At 35.8% G+C, this 14735-nt stretch overlaps 1 protein-coding gene across 1 annotated transcript in view; it reads left to right on the top strand.

The window, feature by feature from the left end:
* Nucleotides 1-13790, top strand: part of GALR1 (galanin receptor 1) — a 33253-nt gene extending 19463 nt beyond the window's left edge. The window contains exons 2-3 of the mRNA XM_036742390.1: nt 517-582; nt 13473-13790. Of these exons, the coding sequence (XP_036598285.1) occupies nt 517-582; nt 13473-13790 (384 nt within the window). The remainder of the gene's footprint in view (nt 1-516; nt 583-13472) is intronic.
* Nucleotides 13791-14735: the final 945 nt, after the last annotated feature.

Genomic DNA, 14735 nt, shown 5'->3' with positions numbered 1-14735 from the left:
TTATCTCTTCTTTGCTCTTAAATTCTGCCCTTATCCATATATCTGACAGGTAAACTATTTTATACTGCCCTAATTTGCTTTTGGTATCACCTTTTATGTATAAGGTATATAGTATGAGATGTTGGTCTATACCTAGTTTCTGCCATACTGTTTTCCAGTTTTCCCAGCAGTTTTCGTCAAATAGTGAGTTCTTGTCCCAAAGCTTGGATCTTTGGGTATATCAAATGCTAAATTACTATAGTCATTTACTACAATGTATTGTGTACCTAATCTATTCTACTGATCCACCACTCTCTTTCTTAGGCAGAGCCAGATTGTTTTGATGATTACCACTTTGTAATAAAGTCTGATATTTGGTATTACTAGGCCACTTTCCTTCACATTTTATTTTCATTGATTCCTGTGATATTCTTAACCTTTTTATTTCATCTTTTAATGATTATCTTTGAATTATAAAGAATAAGGTATAAAAAGCTTCACTGAAGCAATAAAAATTATTCTATGTTTTTTTTTCAGGTCCTTAACCATTTACATAAAAAACTGAAAAATATGTCAAAGAAGTCAGAAGCGTCAAAGAAAAAGGTGAAGTTTCACATATTTACAATGTTTCATCTCTATGCATCCTTTTCATTTTGACCTCAAATTGCAGAGTATATTTATTCTGAATTAACATTCCAAGCATTTGATATCCTAAAGAACTTTTAACTTAAATATCTCCATTAGACATTGGGGCAGTGAGTTAACATAAAGAGAAGGAAAACACAAATACATGTATATAATAGAATTAATCCTGGGAGAGATAAATATAAATTTTTTAATAGAGGATGTTGGAGCCTATCTATTCTTTCCCTAAACTCTTTGAAGTCTATGTTTTCAAAATTATAATGCATGTGATACTACACCCAAATTCCTCATTATGTGCCTTAAATGCTAAAATGCTAGAATATTTTTCTTCCAAGGTATATTCTCTCCAAGTCTGACACATTCCTCAAATTGCTGTTGAGTTTCTATAACCATTCATTGGATATGACCCTGAATCCCTGTGTACACTCACCTACCAGTAATATTTAACTAATGGAATATCTAAAGAATTTCCCTTTAAGCTCTTTAAGCTCTTAAGCTTGGAGCATGCCTCATGAATTTCCTAGTTGACTTCCAGTGTGAAAACCTCTACACTGAATGACACAAATCAGGATCCAAAAAGATTTAGAGGAGCTTCAGCAACAATGAGCCCAAATTAACAATATGAAATTTAACAGGAATAAAATGTAAAATCTTCCACTTGGGGTTCAAATGTCAACTACAAAGAAATAAAAGGCTATGAAATATTTGTTTCTTCAAAGTGACTTTCCAATTATTTGTGTTTATTAAAAAAGGATCATTTACTGGTTGAAAACTCATTATGAGTCAATTGTAGGAGATGAGGGTCAAAAAGCAATGCAATCTTAGGCTGCATTAACAGAAATACAATGTTCAGAATAAAAGAGGTAGTAGGCCCACCAACACAAGGAATATTACATTCAATGCTAGTAACTATATTTTAAGAGGTATGTCCAAAAAAAAGGGACAAGTCCAGGTCAAGAGATCTGGGCATTATGCCCCAGAAAGAATACTTGAAGGGCTAAAGGATATTTAAATTATCCACAATCTGGAAGTAAATTTCCATGTAATCGAAGAAAGACCTTTCTAAAAATTGGAGTTGTTTAAAAATATAATGGGTTGAAAGGATGGAAAGATAGGAATAACCAATATTAAAGAGACAGTAGAGAAGTAAAAATATTAACACCTTGATGTCTGACTTGTGAATTGATCCAATCATTTTGGAAAGCCATTTGGAATTATCTTGAGTAAAATTTATAGCTATAAACCCTTTGACTTAGAATCCCCAGTGCTGAGCAGATGCTCCTATGAGATGAAAGATACAAAGGAGGAAAAAAAGGTCCAATATACACCAAAAAAGTTTGTAACTACTTTAAAAATGGAAGCAAACACATGATCCTCTATTGGGAAATGGCTAAAAAAACTATAGTACATGAATGTTACGGAATATTGGTATATCATTAAAAATATTAAATATAAAGAACAAAGGGAAGAATATGAAGACATGAACTGATACAAAATGAAGTAAGCATAAAAAGGAGACAATATGCACATTGATTAGACTAATATGAATAGAAAGAAAAACAAAAATTGAAACCGATACATATGTGACTATAATAACCAATCTTGATCTTGAAGAAGAAATATGAGAATGTACTTCCTTCTCATTTGTGAAGAGGTGGAGATTATGAATAAGGAAGCTCATATATATTATCCAACCTGATTAATTTGTTAGTTTTGCTGGGATGCATTTTTTTATTCTTTGTTATAAGAAGCAGCCTTCTAGATGGAGGAAGGATCAGTTATATCTTGAACCAAATAGGACGAAAATACAAAAGATATAAAAAACAATTTTTAAAAATAGAAGGGGACATAATTGATGTAATAAGTTCACTGTCACTAAACATATTACAACAGAGGTTTCATCCACCTGAGATTCTGTGTGGTATCAGAATTTTCTACATTCACTTTCAAGTTGAAATATTTATAATTTCTAGGATTCCTGCCAACCTTGAGATGTTCTGGTTCTATGAATTGTTCTTTTATACTACTATTTTGTTTGAAAGACAACACACAAGATAAGCAAAATCCTCTTTCCCCCACTACTGAAATCTTTTACCTAAAATATTCAGTTTGAACAAAATAGAAAGTATGACTACCCTTACAGGTAAAATTTGCTTGACTATATATGTTACAAAGGATTTGTTTTTTTGTTCTCCTTTGTCAGTGGGGTGAGAGATAAGACTTCTTTTAGTTTAAAAAACAACCCAATTAACAATAGAGAGATTAGGTGTGCTACAGAGGTGAGATGTTACATGCACTTTCAGATGGAGTCACTATGTTTAGTTTTACTTGTTTTACTTTGTTGCAAGAGATCTCTCATAAAATTGAGGCATGATCTATAAATGTTTGTAATATGAAAATAAAGCACATCGGGGCAGCCAGGTGGCACAGTGAGTACAGTGCCAGCCCTGGAGTCAGGACGACCTGAGTTCAAATCCAGCCTCAGGCACATGACACACTTACTAGCCATGTGACCTTGAGCAAGTCACTTAACCCTAATTGCTCTGCCTTCCCACCCCTCCAAAAAAAACCAAAAACAAACAAACCAAAAGAAAATAAAGCACATCAACAAAATTAAAAAAAAATTAGTCCAACCATTATGGCAAACAATTTGGAACTGTATCCCAAATGCCACTAAATGACATAGTATTTGATTCAGCAATACTAACACATATATACATATAGTATACACATATGCTTCATATATATAATATATACAATATTATATATCACATATATACTATATATGTACATGTACATATACATATATATATTATATCTCAAAGATTGTGAAAATCAAGGGAAAGAAATCATGTACACAAATATTTCTAGTAGAACTTTTTGTGTTAGCAAAGAACTAGAAAAGTATAGATGCCCATTTAATGGGAATGCCTGGCAAAACTGTGGTATATGAAATAGATTGTTATTTTATCATTAGAACTGATGAAAATGAAGAATTCAGAGATTTTGAAAATATTTGTGTAAATAATTGAATTGTTTTTCAATGGCAAGGGCCAAATGGCAGTTAGATAATATGAATTTATATGTGAACCAATTAGCACATAAATCAAAATGGTGAGTCTTTGGTTACACAAAGGACATTTGTAAGATCAGTTTATATTTTAAAGGAACCTCCAATCTCATTGAGTGTTCTGGGTATTCAATTTGAGAAATTGGATTGGGGGGTAGTAACAGCACCTACCTCATAGGTTTGTTATGAGGATTAAATTAGACATTTGTAAAGTGATTAGCATAGTACTTGATATGTAGTAGGTACTACATAAATGCTTGTCCTTTCCCCTTCCCCTTCTAGCTACCACTAATGATCATACCTTTAAGATCCTATCCCTAGACTAGCATTTGTATGACATAAGAAATAGAGATGGAATTAAGGAGGTAGACAGGCCTTGGCAGTAGCAAGATCTATAGGTATGACAACGTGAAGGAGAAAAGAGGAGGAATGTAAAAAGAATTCCAGTGGCTACCAGACAGAGGTGAACATTGCTCATGTTCATATTTGATACAATTCAAATTAAACCAAACACATTGAATATTTGCTATATGTAAGGCATTACACTAAGGTACCAGGAAGTCAAAGAATAAACAAAACAAATAAAAAAAAACTCAGTACAGATCTCAGGGAATTTGCATGCTTTTGTGGCATGTAACATATGCATAGACAAAGTAAGCAAATACAAAGTATATACAAAGTTATTTCAAGAGAGACCATTCTAATAACTGGAGGGGTTGTGAGAAGTCTTAAGCAGAAAGTAGCAACTGAGCTTTGTTTTGAAGGAATCTAGATGTTTTGTAAGGTGGAAATGAAGAGAAACGGGAAACATCTATGAGCATAGAGTCAAGAGATGGATCAACCCTTGATCTTGCCAACCCCTCATTATTATCATAATGTCAGCTAGGTGGCACAGTGAACAGAGTGAAGAAGACCTAAATTTATGATAAATGTGACCCTGGCCAAGACACTTAATCTCTGCCTGCTCTCATTCGTCAAATGGGAATAAAAGTAGTACCTATCTCCCAGAATTGTTATGAGGATCAAAACTCTTTGCAAACCTTAAGGTATTATACAAATGTTGTTCAGTTGCTGTATAAATGCTAGCTGTTGTTTTGAGAGAGTGGTCTATTCTACTTGTCTTTTCTCTCTCACCAGTTATTCATTCCTCAACCTACTGTAATCTCCTTTCCTTTCCTGTAACGCCACTGAATGTACTCTCTTTAAACTCATCGATAATTTAAAAAAAATTAAGTTGCTAGTTTTATATGCCTGATGTCTCTTGACTTTTTTCTTCCAATATCATATTTACACTCCTATTGACAATGAAGAAACTTTGAAGTATAACACGTGTGATACATGAGGCTGCAGTGTGCTTGAAGAATGGTTGGACATATCAGGCACTTAATAAGTGCTTATTGATTGACTGACTGAACTTATATTTAGCTGTTCTAGAAGTTGGGCCCAGGATTTTGAGGAACAGCCATATGTATCATAAGAGAAGTACAGGGTTTATTATCAATATAGAAAACATTAATGGAACACAATCATGTAAAAATCATGCAAGAAAACATGTACTTCCACTTCACCATCACCCTTAGGGTTGGCTCTGGGGGAATTAGGCTGTACTGACCCTGGCTATGGTCAAAAGACATGAATTCAGATGCCCCCTCTGATGATTATTACCTGTGTGAACTTGGACAAATCACTGAGTCTCTGTGGTCCCAAGTTTCTTCATTTTAAAATGATGCAGTCGAACTAGGTGGCCTCTGAGCTCCTTTCCAGCTCTAATTCTCTGATATTATCATCTCGAATTATACCTGGATAGGTACAGTAGCTGTTTGATTTTTAAACTGAAGAAGGAGCTTAAGCCTTTTGCAAATTCATGAATATAAGGTAAGCAAACACTCTTTGCTTTTGTTCTCAGGGACTTCATGCATGGACATATCTCTCCTTCTAGCTGTTTTGAACTTCATTTTCCTTTCTGACCTCACCTTTCTCCCTCCTGCCATGAAAGAGTACAGTTTAAAAGACTGAATCATGAGCTGAGTTTATTCCTCATTTTTTTCTCATTGCAATACTTTGAAATTGGCTTGTATGCTTTGTGTAAACATAATTTTCTTGCCCTTCCCTCTGCCCCCACGCCATGATGTATATATCTATAAAAATTTTCAATTTCTCTTTATAATATCCTGCTCTGAGTTCAGGAAGATGGAAAATTGGGCTTATTCTGAGGAAGAGGATGATTGACAATTCCATAACCTCCCACAGGACCAAATAAAAGAAAATTAGCTTTTGTTGAAGCAAGAAAGTTGGGCTAGGGATAGACAAGGTGGCTTCTTAAGGTCCTTCCAAGTGTGCACTAGAACAGTCATTAATTCTTTTGGTCTAAGTTACTTGATAAATTATTTTGCTTGTTACAAAATTCCAGAAAATTTTAATTATTCCCATTTGTCAGATAGATCTTTGAACATCTGCTTATCTTTTGAGCAAAGTTCCATCAGATATTTTGCTAGCAACATTTTTTGAAGAAGAATCTTATTCTTCACATGCCTTGAAAAAAGCTCATCTCCAAAGAAGAAAAGTAATAGAATTTAATGCATCAGACATTTACAGTAAAGAAATAAAAGGGAGAAAAGAGACAGCATTAGAAACAATCCACTACCAAGTTTAATAAGAATCCATGTAGAGATTTAATGCAGTTCCCGTATCAGCATTTTCCTCCATCAAATGATTTTCTCTAAAGCCCTGAATGGAAAAAATGGTGTAAGTGAGGAGCAAACATAACAGGTATAACTATGGCTCTAATACAGCCAAAAAAAAACCCTATAAGAAGAGCAAAAAAAATCATCAAAGAAAACAAGCTTCTTCTCTACCAGAGGTGAGCTTTCTAAGTCACATTCTGATATTTCAAAGGAGAAAAAAGGACAGGAAGACAGAAGGTAAAATTTCCCATCAATTCTATGGAAAACAATTCATAATTAGAGCTTACCATTAGGATTGAGTGAAGTATCTTTTGAGTAGCTTACGTGTTGTAGCTTTTGTGTGAACTTCCACTTATTTCTTAGGTTTGAGATAATAATTAATCATTTCCAGGAGCAAAATGTAGTAGATGCTTAATAAATATTGCACCAAGTAGGCACCTATTTGTTGAATTTGAAAAAAATGCATTACAGTGACTAGGTGATCAACTTAATGTGTGAAGAAATCTCTTGAACCTTAGCTGGAGTGTAAATGTCTTTTTTTCTTCCTGAATCTGACAGCCAAGAAGCATTGATAAACTAAAAGAAATCTGTATATAGGTTTTCTATTACCTGGACCTTGGGTGAAAATGATCACTTCTATTGCTGCTCTTTATCTATTAGAAATTTCTTGCTTTTTATCATAGATCTTTGTGAGCAGAATGTATCTGTCAGGGAAAAGCATGCAATAGTATCAGGCAACCTTGCTATTGATTGTTTTTTTCTGACAGTCAGTCGAGTAATAGAGACTATTTAAATTCCTTTGACTGTTGACTTTCTCATACTTGCCATTTTCCTAACATTCCTCCTTTGCACCATCAGATTCTTGATCCCTGGAAGCAAAGTTTGACAGAGGATAATAGAAAAATAACAGAAAACTTGGTGTTTCCCAATGACCTATGTCACTATGCTAACATATATTAATTTTGTTAATGCTGTTTGAGACAGTTCAAATTTATCCCAGGGCTATTTCACATAGACCATAGGAAGCTGTGGAAAGTACTCAATGGACAAAGTGGAAATATGAATCTGACTCACATTCTGGTCAGAAAAAATGTCATGTCTGAAAGCTTCAGATGAGCAGCACAGGCAATAAACAAATGAATAATTTTTCAACCCTTAGGATATGTCTAGCTATGAGTATTTGACAGAATGTACAGGTTCTATATCACTTTGGTAAGCTGTCACATATAAAATGATGGTGATATCAAAAATGCTTTTGTATTCTCTATCTGGGTCACATAAATCATTAGTAATAAATCAAAGGAGACTAGTCATACTTCAGAGTAACTGACAGGCATAGATCTGGGTCTTGTCCATGGTTCTGAGGTCTCTGGTGGAATTTTAAAAATGTGAGGTTAAAAGAGGTTAAAAGTTAAAAGATTCTCTTTAATGAATAAATGAATGAAGGGAAAAATATTTATTCAGTACTTACTATATGCTAATCACTGGGGATGCAAATTGAAAAAGATAGTTCTTGCTCTCAAGGAAAGCAATAGTTGGGGGAGACAATACATAAAAGAAATCAAACACAAGGAGGGTAGAAAGGCCCAGAAATCATAATGATGCAGCATCCAAATGGATGGCAAGGGCCAGGAGTCCTTAAGGTGTGTTATTATGCCAGACAATAGTGCCTAGAGATCTGTAGGGCATAGAGAAAGGGCAGATGGTATGACCCAGAATACCTTAGGATGCAGTAACAGGGCAGATGGAAGGGCATGGTGGTCCTCCATCTTATTGGAAGGATTAGAGCTGTTTACTTCCATCTCATCCAAGAAGTATGAGCAGTTTTATTGCTCTTCCTAATTGGCAGCCTTTATTGGACCTGGCAGCCTAGGGGTTGGGGAAGGGGTGAAGGGATGGTAAATGGGGAGAGTCCATCTGTTGATGAGTCTTGCCACTGCCAAACAACTCCAGAAACCTTTGTTTTCTCAAAGAAGCATGTTCTTTGCAGAGAATATTTTTGAAATATTTGTGGCTATAGTTGAATCTTGTTGATTATCTAATTGCCAATAAACTGATGTGTTTAATTCTTTGTAAGATCTGTAGAAAGATAGCTAAAAATTTCCCAAAGAGTAGGATTGAACACGTAGAGGGAAACATTTGTTTTGCAAAGAAATATTCATTGATGTATTGGGAAAATACAATTCCTAGTTTTGCCTTTTTGGCTAAATCCATTGTAAACAAGTAAGATAATTGGATTGATAAGGGACTTATATCCATAAGTAATGAAATCGTTTCTATATGTGTAGCTAGATTGAGCCTTTTTTTTTTTCAATTATCACAGTGATAAAATATAAAAAATTTCTCAACCTGGAGTAAGAGAACTTGAATTTACAGACGAGCTCTGCTTCTTATTCTCCGTCTGAGCTTGATGAAATTATTTCATCTCTTTGGGCCTTAATTTCCTTAGCTAAATGACATTCTATAGCTTTTAAATCTATGGTCCTATGAAACTACTGCCTATATTGGCTAGCTGTTGTGTATGGTCACATTGCAGAAACTTCATGGAATTCAATCCCTGGGTTGGTTGGCTGTGCCTTAGATGCCAGTGGGTCAGAATGTGCTAGTTGTAATAACCTGCTATAAGTCAGCAACTTTTCCACTGTTAGGCTTAGATCTTTCTATTAATTATGAATAAATCCAAAGTTAGGAATGCTACCTACAAGCTGCCATGGCATCTAGGTGGTGCAGTGGATAGAGTGCTGGGCCTGAAGTCAGGAAGACCTGAGTTCAAATCAAGCCCTTAGATACCTACTAGCTGTGTGACTCTGGGCAGGGTTGTTGTAGGGATCAAATGAGGTAACACTTGAAAAGTGCTTAGCATAGTGCCTGGAACATGGTAAGCACTATGCAAATATTAACTATTATGTAGGACATGTAAAATATGTTCTATGATGCCTTGTCTCCACTTCATGATGAGCCTTGTCTCAACCTTGGACCAACCCTGCTAGCTCCCCAACTATCATCCATAAGGAAGGCAGGGAGACACAGCAATAACTATGCATTGCAGTATTGAGGATTTATAAGTCAGTAAGCTAAAATATCTTATAATTTTACTCACCTTTTTTAAGAAAATAGGATTTGAGCTAATAGTCAGAAACCATATTTGGTGTAGATTCTTGTATCAATAATAATAATAATAATGATTCCCAACCTGACATGAACAAAGTGACACAAGCCATTGGTTCCTTTCCTAACTGGAGAAGTATAAGAGAGTAGGCTTGCTATCAGTTTAAGGTTTTTTTTTGTCTCTAGTGAGTCACATTTGCTTTTGCTTTTCTCATTGTATATGTCTCTGACTTTCTGTTCTGTAACTTTCTCACTGTGTACGTCTGTGACCTTTTGTTCTGTAACTTTGGCCAAAGATAAGATACTTGGTTCCAAATATTAATCTACACTTCATTCTTATCCCCATCCTAGATCTCCTGATTCTGATTTCTAGTTCCACTTCCTTAAATACTGTACAGGAATTCAATTTGAAAAGTCACTCTGATAATAATGGCCAAAAGTAGGAAAACCTGTATCAATGACTTTGGGTTTTTGTTTTATTAAAATGTTATGAAAATATCTAGCAGAACTGGTTCTCTGATGACATTCCAGTACTCTGTGATCTCCTCTATATTGGCATTCTCTCCAATGATTGAGATTGCACATTATTCATGTCTTCCTAGCACATGTGAAACTTATTCATATCCACCTGTGAGGTAACAACAGGGGGTCCACCCAATAACCAAGAGACTTTCTTCACATTCCCTTGAAATTGCAAGGATAGTCATGGAGAAAATGGGCTGTTCATTGGCCATCCTTTCCTATCATTATGCTGTTTATTGGTCCATCTTTTTTCTGGTTTTACATTTCTCCAACATCCTTTATGACGATGTGTACTGGGGTAGTAATTCATCTTACTTACTTTTACGTTAGGTAATTTCTTTTTTTGCTCATTTTAATAAGACAAAGATTGATTTACTACTCTATGTAAGGCACTGTGGTAGGTGCTGTTGAGAATGGAAAAATAAAATATGATGCCTACAAAACAACTTATCATTTAGTAGCAGAGATAAAATATATACACAAATTACAGAAATTTTGAAAGAGATATGTGGCCAAAGATAGGTAAAATTAAAAATTCCATGAGAGTCATGGGAAGAAGGGGGAAAACACATTTTCCTTGGATCCCTGCTTTGTCCTAATCACTACTTGACTTACCATACTTGTGGATGAATGAATAGAAACATTTATCAATAATAAGAAATAGCTATTTTACAACATTTTAAAGTTCGCGAAGAACTTTATATATGTTATTCACTTGATCCTTATAAGAACTCTTTGGTTTTTTTTTTTGGAGGGGGGAAGGCAAGGCAATTGGGGTTAAGTGACTTACCCAAGGTCACACAGCTAGTAAGTGTGTCAAGTGTCTGAGGCCAGATTTGAACTCAGGTCCTCCTGACTCCAGTGCTGGTGCTCTACTCACTGTGCCACCTAGCTGCCCCTACAACAACTCTTTGAAGTACATACTGTTATTATCCCCATTTTGTATATTAGGAAATTGAGACTGAGAAGGGATAAGTGATTTGTCCAGAGTCACACAACTAGAAAGAATCTGACTCAGGTTTTGAACTCAGGTCTTCCTGACTCTTAAGTCCAATATTTTACTATACAAGTTGCTACCTATAGTAAATGCTTACCATTTGCCAATTAACATGGTAATCACTGGGGATACAAATAGAAGAAGGGAGATAATCCCTGTGCTCAAGGAGCTCAGACCCTTATTGGGGGAGACAACAAAGAAGATTTAGCTTCTTGGAAGATAGAAAGGTCTAAAAATACTAAAGGTAAAGTAGCAGGGGTTGATGGCAACAACTACAGGTCCTTAGGGTTACACTAGTAAGTCAGAATACAATGCCAGAGGTCTACAGGGCATAGAAGCAGGGTAGATGGTGGGGCTTGAGGAACTTTAGGAGTAAGTGACATTGTAGGAAGCTAGGTGGTGCAGTGGAGAGAGTACTGAACCTAGAGTCAGAGGATCTGAGCAAAAATCGTGACTCAGATACTTACCCTGTGTGACCCTGAGCTGGTCACTTAACGTCTGCCTGCCTCAGTGTCTTTGTTTGTCAGGTGGGGATAATAATACCACCTCCTTCCCAGGGTAGTTGTAATGACAAATGAGATAATATTTCTAAGGCCCATTTCTAACCTTAAAGCACTATATAAAATGCTAGCTGTCATCATCATCATCATCATCATCATCTGGTGAGGCCTAGTTGTTCTTTGTGTTATAGAGAGGAATATTTTTGGTGACTCCCATCTAATCCAAACTGTGTGAGTAGAAAAGCAGCCTCCATAGGCTTTGAGTGGCCTGGGCTAAAGGAGGGACTAAGGAGGGAAATCAAAGTGAAAAGGAGCCCCTGGAGCTGTTGGGATCCGTCTGGTCCCATGGGAATGTAACGACTTGGAGGATAGGAACTGGATCATTTTTTAAATCCTTGCACTCCCAGTATCTTTCAGATTGTAAGTGCTTAGTAAATATTTGTTAATTGATGTGGGAATATGCAGGATGTGTTTGGAAAATGTCAAATATTCAAAGGCACAGTCTAAGAAGACTAGCAGCAAAGATATACAAAAATTCGTAGAAGACAAAATCCAAGAAAAGGGTGAGCAATAGGACCCATGTCATCAGAAATCTGTTTAAAAAATGAACAAAACATGAGCAACATGCAAGGTAAATAAAGATCCTTATGCAATTAGGCAAAATTGAATATCAAATTTTCACCACCCTTGCAAAGATATTTTGGTAAAAAAAATAGATTTCACAAATGCAGTATGAAGGCATGACTAGGAAGTGGTTTACCTGGAAAAGATCTAGGAATCTTAGTGCACTGCAAGGTCAATATGAGTTATCGGTGTGCTATTACACCCAAAAGGCAGTGTTGTCTTAGGCTGCATTGAGTCACAGTGTCCCAAACCATGGAGGTGATACTTTCTTAGTATAATGGCCTAATTAGACCACATCAGCAAAATTGTGTTGTCTTGAATGCCGTATTTTATGAAGGGAATTGATAAAGTTGATTGTTGGTTCTTGTCCTTCATTCTTGAAAAGGACAAAAATGACATCACCGTGTTGGGGTCTGTGTATGTCTGATTGTGGCTGATCAGACCAATAGGAGCTCAGAAGGCTCTACCCTGGGTCGGGCACAAACAGTCCCTATCAATATTTGGAATGGAGATGGCTCTCAATTTGTGCATCTTAACGTTTCTTTTGACCTACTGCAATTCTACTTTGCTCTTGCAGAGGAAAGCAATTAGGACAGTGAAGGATCCTGAGATCAGATCATATGAGAATTGATTAAAGTACCTATGAATAATTAGCCTGCAGAAAAGAATACTTATTGGGGACATGATAGCTGTCTTCGGGTGTCTGGAGGGCTATAAGAAGGATTAAGTATTTTATTCTCACCTTGGTTTGAGAGGGAGAAACTAGGAGCAATAGACAGAAATTGTAGAGAGAGAAATTTAAGCTTGGCAATCAACAAACATTTATTAAGTGCCTACTATTTACCAGGCATGATACTAGGTGATGGAGATACAAATACAAAAATAAATGAGTCAAAGGAAAAAAAAAGAAAACTTCTTGACATTTAAAGATATCCCAAAGTGGAATGCTCTGTCTTTGGAGGTAGTGGGCTCCTCTGGACGCCTTCAGGCAAAGTCTAGATGACCACTTGTTAGGAATATTGAGGTGGGTATGCTTGTTTTCATATAGGTTGGACCAGATGCTTTCTGAGATCTCACCCATCTCTAATATTTTATGATTCTGAGTTGTTACAATCTAGATGCAATACTTGTTAATATCCCATGTAAATGATTATTAGGAAGCATAGTAAATACATCTCAAGATAATGAATAAAAGTAGCAGGAAAGAAGATAATTAAGTCAACACAATGTTTCATGTCTTCTGTATTCTACTGGTATCTTAAAACCCTGAAAGTTAATAGTTTAAGTGAATAAATTATTTTCCCATTGATGCAACTGACATATTTTTTTCTTTCTTACTCTAGACAGCACAGACAGTGCTCGTGGTAGTAGTCGTATTTGGCATATCCTGGTTGCCACATCATGTGATTCACCTCTGGGCTGAATTCGGAGTCTTTCCATTGACTACAGCCTCCTTCTTATTCAGAATCACAGCACACTGCCTGGCTTACAGCAATTCTTCTGTTAATCCTATAATATATGGGTTTCTCTCTGAAAATTTCAGGAAGGCTTACAAGCAAGTTTTTAAGTGTCAGATTGGCAGCGAATCTCCTCAGAATGATGCCAAAGAAAACAAAAGTCGGGTAGAGACCCCACCATCAACCAACTGTACCCATGTATGAGTCAAACAAATGATGTATTCAGGTATTGTTGGGTTTCATGAAAGTGGACCGGAATTACAGAAAACAAAGCACAATCACCTCTCGGAGAAATCTGCAACTAAATCTTCATCTAAAAATTGGTTTAGATACTGAAATTCTGTGTGTACTAATTTGTAAATACTATTACCTTCCATCCATAAGGTTTCTTAGGCCATTTAGAAAACCTTTTGGAAGATTCAATTTAAGGCAAGCAACTTCTTTCTCTTCTAAAAAGACATCCCATGGAAATGAGAAAAGAAGTGGCTTGTGCTATTTTTCTCTATAAGGAAAATTACATAGCACTCCAATGGATTTTTTCAATTTTCTATCAACTGACTTGCCAGTTCTACCATCATAAAATCAGATGCTTATGACATAGATTTGAGAACAAAACTGTGTCACAGAAACAATGTTTAGTTTCTTTGACTTCAAGAGAAGTACTTACTTTTCAGAGATTATGCATTAAGACATTTCATTGTAGTGGAAAGAACATTGGATCTGGAGAGATCTGATCTAAGATCACATTGTAGCCATTTACTTCCTTTGTGATCCTTAGCAAGGCATTTCCTCTCTAAGGGCCTCAAGTCTCTTCATATGTAAAATGAAGGTGGTGGTGGACAAGAGAATGTTCTAAGCCCTAAATTCTATGAACCTTTCTTGATCTTGGACATGCTATGAAGTTTTGATTTAACTTATGATTATCTTGACTTTTAAGAGCCAACTTGGTACCTTCACTTGAGTGAGACTAAGGAATTTTAACTTTTTCTCCAATGGTCAGATTTATACAATATACCATGTACTTTACATGACTGCTGGAGCATCTGCATTATCCATGGTATGAGAGTCCTTGCCCTTATTCTACAGTGATGCAGATGATTGATGTGATTTCAACAGTCCAAGTAAAATGTTAAGCTTTAGCTTGTGAAT

Source organism: Trichosurus vulpecula, chromosome 1, assembly GCF_011100635.1.
Source record: "Trichosurus vulpecula isolate mTriVul1 chromosome 1, mTriVul1.pri, whole genome shotgun sequence".
In the NCBI taxonomy this organism is placed as follows: Eukaryota; Metazoa; Chordata; class Mammalia; order Diprotodontia; family Phalangeridae; genus Trichosurus; species Trichosurus vulpecula.
The sequence above is the reverse complement of the archived record's forward strand: the minus strand, read 5'-3'. Positions and strand labels throughout refer to the sequence as shown.